This window comes from Scardinius erythrophthalmus, assembly GCF_964197995.2.
Source record: "Scardinius erythrophthalmus genome assembly, chromosome: 19".
NCBI lineage: Eukaryota > Metazoa > Chordata > Actinopteri > Cypriniformes > Leuciscidae > Scardinius > Scardinius erythrophthalmus.
Window position 1 is genome coordinate 35173264 of NC_138239.1, and position 6401 is coordinate 35179664.

General features: G+C 37.4%; 1 protein-coding gene across 2 annotated transcripts in view; it reads right to left on the reverse strand.

Moving 5' to 3' along the window:
• The window catches only part of pxdn (peroxidasin), a 121008-nt gene extending 115033 nt beyond the window's left edge, over positions 1-5975 (reverse strand). For both annotated transcript variants that reach the window (XM_081347627.1, XM_081347626.1), the window contains exon 1: positions 5672-5975. In XM_081347627.1, the coding sequence (XP_081203753.1) occupies positions 5672-5856 (185 nt within the window). In that variant the 5' untranslated portion in view covers positions 5857-5975. The remainder of the gene's footprint in view (positions 1-5671) is intronic.
• Between the last annotated feature and the right edge of the window lie 426 nt (positions 5976-6401).

Sequence of the window (6401 nt, forward strand, 5' to 3'; positions counted from 1 at the left end):
AATCATTGCAAAGCAGTGCTGTCACATATGGTAAAGAGGTAAAGCTTGACAGAATCATTTTTGCAGGTGGAAAATAAGTTTTCCAGCAGTAGTCAGAGATGCTCTGTAGATACAATGTTTAGCTGTGCCAGACTGGAGCAGGATGTTGTTATGCTCATTTAAACACATACTGAACATTCTGTAATATTGAACTCATGTGAAACAAAAGCATGCCTTCTAAGTGATTATACTGCCATTTTATAATTCGCTCAGAAAAACTGCCCAAATGATCACATTCATTCTGATCCAATTATTAATACTTCCGCCCCGATTTGTCTGTATTACATAATATATGGTAAGGGGGAGAGGCGCTTTACTGGAAAGCCAAAGATTGACAGCAATTGCATTGCAGACTCACGCGCCAGCAGCCATTTCAACTATCAAGCTGTGAAATGACTGAATTACTTTATTGCCGTTTTGTAAGTCAACACCAGGAAATGAAGACAGACTAAACAGTCACATTGGTCCTCATTCTCAGAAGCTGAACTTGCAACAAACTGTGTATCGTAGAATCAGACTGCTTAAACCTTAGAGACTGCTTAGACCTACTGTAGTTAGTAATATAGGCTCATATAAGGCCTTTAAATCGATCTTTGCATTAGTGGAGCACCAACATTTCTACAACCAGAAATATTTGTCTGAAACTGGTTTGCAGGGACCGAAAACATTGTTTTATTAGTGAGCAATTTCATAAGTAGGCTACATTCTTGAAATGTGTAACACAGGCTGTCTTATCTTATCTTTTTACGATTTTTTTTAGACCTGCACAATGGTATGTTCATGCAGAACCAATAAATAAATAATTACAGTATATAGAGTATTGTATTGAAATTGGTAATATCGTAAACACTGTTTACGAACTATCTTCTCCAATTGCACATTTTGACAGTGTCAGTCTCTATTTTGTTTTCTTGTTTCTCGATTTCACATTTTTAATCATTCTTCATTTGGATAAACTGAGATCTATGCAGTTTTCAGTTTATGCGTGAGGCCGTGAACAAAACTTTAATAAACATTATATTTGTAGTGTGCCTGCCAATCCAATAATCCCAATTAGATTTGTACCTTAAAGTTTTAGCTTTCAAATTCTGAAAGATTTGAAACAGAAACATTAAAAGGAATGTTCAAAGATACAGTATAACTTACTGAAATGAATTATGCCTTATGTAATCGCTCAATCAGTTTTTCAACAATGGAAAGATGTCAATAAAACAGCTTGAGAACAATATGTCACTTAATGTTACATTTACCTCAGAAAATCCATTCAATGACAGTAGTTAGTCAGCTAGAAAAAAAAAACATTTTAGAGGAGCATTTTGCTAAATATATACACTGTTACATATTCATTAGTGTTATGTAACCTGTTCTTCAATATCGTCACCTTCCTAAAATAATTGCCTAAGTCATTTGATCATCAAAATGACTTGGGCAATTATTTTAGGAAGGTGACAATATTTCATTTTTGAATAAATCCATCAGGAAAACAAGTTATTAGGCTACAGCTACCATTAAATGTTTTATTTCAACTGTGAAGTGGAGGAGAAACATCACTATATCACTACAAAGTATTATGCTTTTATACATTCATACACTTTATGTGTAATGTTGCTGTTTGAGCATGAAAAAAAAGGTCTACAAATTTCTAAAGCACAAAGTCCCTCCAGCGGGAGTTCTTCTCTACATCAGTGTCAGTGTTTCTGAACTCCTGAAACGCCTCCATTGTAGTCTTGAGTTTCTTCCAGGAACGAAACCGTCTCAATATTCCTCATTTAAATAATTAATACGCAGAGTAAAGGGGCGGGGCCTGGTTGAGTTATTTAGTAGTGTGTTAAAACTTGCAGTTATGGTAATTTTCCCAACACACTCAAAGCGCTTGACCAATCACAACACACTGCTCCAGCCGACCAATCAGAGCACATTGTGCTTTACAGAAGGAGGAGCTTCATAGAGACAGGAACTAAACAGAGCGTTACCAACAGACTGGGAAGAGAGGAGCTGCAACAATGGAGAATATGGGAGAAAAAAATATGTTTTTAAAAACATCAAGCATGAAAACCTGTTCTAGTAGAGCCCAAAAACAAAATCAAGAGTTTGTAAAAGGGTTTATTTGGTCCCCTTTAAGTCCATACTTGCGTAAAGCTTCATCAATGAACCATACATGCTCTTTACGGCACACTTCCCTCTTGCTCAGACACAATGACAGACCTCAGCAGCGTAATAATGCACTGGCCTCAGTTCAGGTTTTCAAGAGGCAAGTCAAGAGGCTTATTAAGTTAGTTAAGTTTCTCCATGGGCGTCTTGCAGACAGATGTGGAGTTAAGCTAATGGAGAGCACTCTGCACTCCTGTTGAGTTTATGTCACTCCTTTGCAATCAGCCACAAATCTGAATGCAGTCCTCTGTCTGTTTGCAGTCGCACAGATGCATTGTGGGTCTGGAAACAAATGCATACAACTGTCACATGGGACTATTAAAACCAGCCGAGGAATGCAATGCAAATTCTGAGCGATTTGGGTTGCACTCTTTCTGTCTTCTCATCTATAAGACACTCTGAATTTTGAAAAGACAGTTTGGTTTATATGTAGACTGACGGTGTGATGTTCTACAGCAGTATGCATCAAATCATGAGATATTAAATACAGTTCCGGTTGAGATCGTGACACAGACGCCGTACCTTTAACACAGTGACCCACATAAAAGACGTCATTGAAGAAGTTGCTGAAAAAGCCATTCATTCATTCATGCATCAGTCAGTCAGTCAGTCAGTCAGTCAGTCAGTCAGTCAGTCAGTCAGGAAAGACTGTGTAACACAATGCTGTTACTGTTGCAATTACTTCAAAGCCTCAAAGACAACACATTAAAGGATTAGTTCATTTAAAAAAAAAAAAAAAGTTTAAAAAAAAAATTTCTGTAATCAATTTTAATGTTTTAATTAAATGTTAAAAATCAAAAAACATGTCTAATCACCTGAATTTAAAAACTTTAACAATTGAGTCATTTAAAAATGTTATAACGATAGGGCCCTATGATTTTGTCAGGTTTTGTCAGAAAAGCATCCTCCTCATTATAGACAAAACACTTATTCAATCAAGCTAAAAAAATGGCTCATTTTGATATTGTGGGATTTGTGATGTCACATGGTCAAATATATCTGCATATACCTGCCTCCAGAGCAAGACATCGATGAATACTTATACGAATACTCATCGCACCATAGGCCCCGCCCACTGGTGTTCAGTCGCTTAAACGGCTGACATGTGCCTACAACTGGATGTGAGCGTCGCGTCAAAAGCAAAGAGAACCCATTATAATCACTGGCGCTGTCTACGGTCACGGTTGTGGTTGCAATCCAATACCAGTGACAAAGGAATTAAATCTAACTAGTCTTTAATCAACAAACAGAAATACACTGGAGAATCTCAGGAGAACATACACGCTCACCACACTTAATTACCGACAAAGGACTGAACAAAACAGGGAGTACATATACACCGAGGGAACTAATTAGACGACAGGTGAATCATTAACTAAGGAGACAAACTAGGAAACAATCAAGGCTAAACTGAACTGAAGCACAAGAAACAAACACAGTTGTTGAAAAGACAACTTAACAAAACATAATCCTGACACCTACAGTGGATAAAGCATACAGACGCGTGTTCGCGTGTTTCTGGTGTACTCCACACGCTTGATTCTGTCGACAACAGGACAAACGGAAGAGTAAAAGAAGGTTTGCTTTGACGCGTCCAGTTTAAACAGCTGGTTTGCATCTCTGTCCAGACTTCAGAAGAATCCCAGCATCAGGAACAAGTGCATGGTTTATTTTTAATGGCATCCCTGATCGTGTCAGAGGATAATATGTTTGTTCAGAGCAGTTTGTTTCGCAAAAGAGGCACAGTGTAATGGAGAGTTCACAAAGAATGTATTGGATCTGACAGCAGCAACATCGCTGTAAGTAAACTGTAAGTAAACTGTAAGTAAAAGATTTCACAATGCTTTTTCTGTAAATGACGATTTTATATGGATAATGTTTTCAAAACACTTACTCGCGTGCAAAAGTGAGTGGGCATTAATGCTGTTTCCTATGCAATGACGTTAGCCAATCATAACAGATGCCGTTTACTGACAAGCCTTAAAGCCTTAAGCACCGATCATTTCAGGGTTGTAAATAATCGTTTTTCCACATGTATACTTGTTTCCACATATATACTTTTATGCAAAAAACTTTAGTAGCATTATAAGTGAACCTCAAGGAACATATTAAAATAATAAAAAATACATGTACATGTACAACCCCTCTAATATAACAAATCAAAGTAAATGAACTTGTTTTTGATGAGTGGGTTCTGTTCAAATCAAAACTACCCAACATAAACACACAAGAACACACACAGAGTGATCATGACTCACTTTAACCATTATAGCAGTCCACACATAATGACAAACACACATGCAAAGGGTTTGACCTTTCTTTGCAAACACTGTCAACACGGAGTTTTGTTAACCGTGTCGGTGCTGAAGTCTGTATTATACTATATAATGTATATTTATGTATTATGTACAGCAGATCACAGTGTTATACACTCGTCTGTATTGGGTTGTGTGCAGACCGGTTAGAGTCACTGGCTTTTGAGCCCCTGATTCAAAACCTAGTGTGCTGCCTATCTAGACAGCAGTTTAGGACATTTTGGGAATGTGAAGCATTTCTGGATGAGCCTGTGTGAGGTAGGCTATGTACACTTGTCCACTTGCATGACGTATTTCTAGAGTTTGAAGTGTTCAAGTAGGTGTGAAAACCTCAAGTGTGTGTAGAACTTCTGATTTCCTGATAGGACACACTTGCAGTGTTGTAAAAAAAAAAAAAAAAAAAAAAAAAAAAAAAAAAGTTTTTTTTTTTTTTTTTAACAGAGCTTTATTTACACACTTTGAATATGGAAGCTTGTTTCCGCCACAGAATTGCGTGACATAAATTATAAATTATAAAGTCAGAATAGCAAGATATAAAATTCAGATGAAAATTTCAGAATTGAGAGTTTATATCTCGCAATTACTCTATAACATGCAAATTCAATTTTTTTTTTTTTTTTTATCTTGCACTTCTTACTTTATAACAAGCAAATGTGAGTTTATATCTCGCAATTCTGAATTTATAACATGCAATTGCGAGTTTATATCACGCAATTCTGAGAAAAAAAGTTTTACAGTGGCTAAGACCGCAAGTGTGTATAGGCTATTGGAACAGGCCTGATGTCATAAAGGCTAAATACGTGAAACATTTTGGCCATCAAAGTTGCTTTCAGCATTTGAGTCTGAATGCGCATGTGTATCTAGCTGACCTCGCGCCTGTGACGCCCTAAATGCTGCCTAGGTAGGGTTAGGGTTAAAGTTGTGAGACACAACCGCTGTATCCGCGAAACAAAGACTCCAGATGAGAAACGTAAATCAGAAACACTGCCACTCAAATTCCTCTGTACCCCTTCCTGAATGTAACCGATGAGCTCAACGCTGACTCAATGCGAAACATAAACAATGATTATATTACTGACAACTAATTTGTAACTCTTAAGGTGGATAAAGCAGGTAAGCACATAGTTTCTGATTCTCTCAGAGAGAGAGAAAAAAAGTGTACTTACAGGATTGTGGTCTGAGGAAGAACAGCGGGCACTGATTCCAGGTTTAAATGCATACATCTGACAGTGGTACGGAAACATAAACAGCGGCTCGGACATGAGAACGCCGGGTCTGGGCCACTGCTGAGGAGAAACACGCCGAGTACACTTAAAAAGCAGGGTAAGTTTCGGACAGTCCGCAACGCCATGACCAGCCAGTGCGCCGGAGAGCAGTGTGCAGGAATCCAGTGTTACAGACCGTGTACTAGACGGCATGAGAGACCAATCACAGCCTTCTCAATCGTGAACGATAAAAGCCCATCCTACTAAACTTTTGCCTACTACACACTTCAAAGTACCGGCATTTGCGTAGTAGGCTACGTAGTCTGAGTATGCAAAACTTGGATTCAACCGTTAATCGAGGAAGTGCAAAGGGGTCCATGGAAAAGTTTAGAGAAAAGCACTGTAAAAATAATATAATTATACAAAATTAATAAATAATATAATAAAGAGCTAATTAACTAAACAATTACATTTTCATTTGGATAACACATATTACAGTAGGCCTACATTACTAGAGTAGAGAGAATAGGTCTTTCCACATGTTATTTATAATTGAAAATTATAAAATTATTTATTAATACCTGCTTTTAAAGTTTAGGATGGGGGTCCCTCACACGAGGATGATCATATTTGGGTGTCCATTGAATCTAAAAGATTGAAAAACCATAATCTAGTACTCAAAATAAATAGG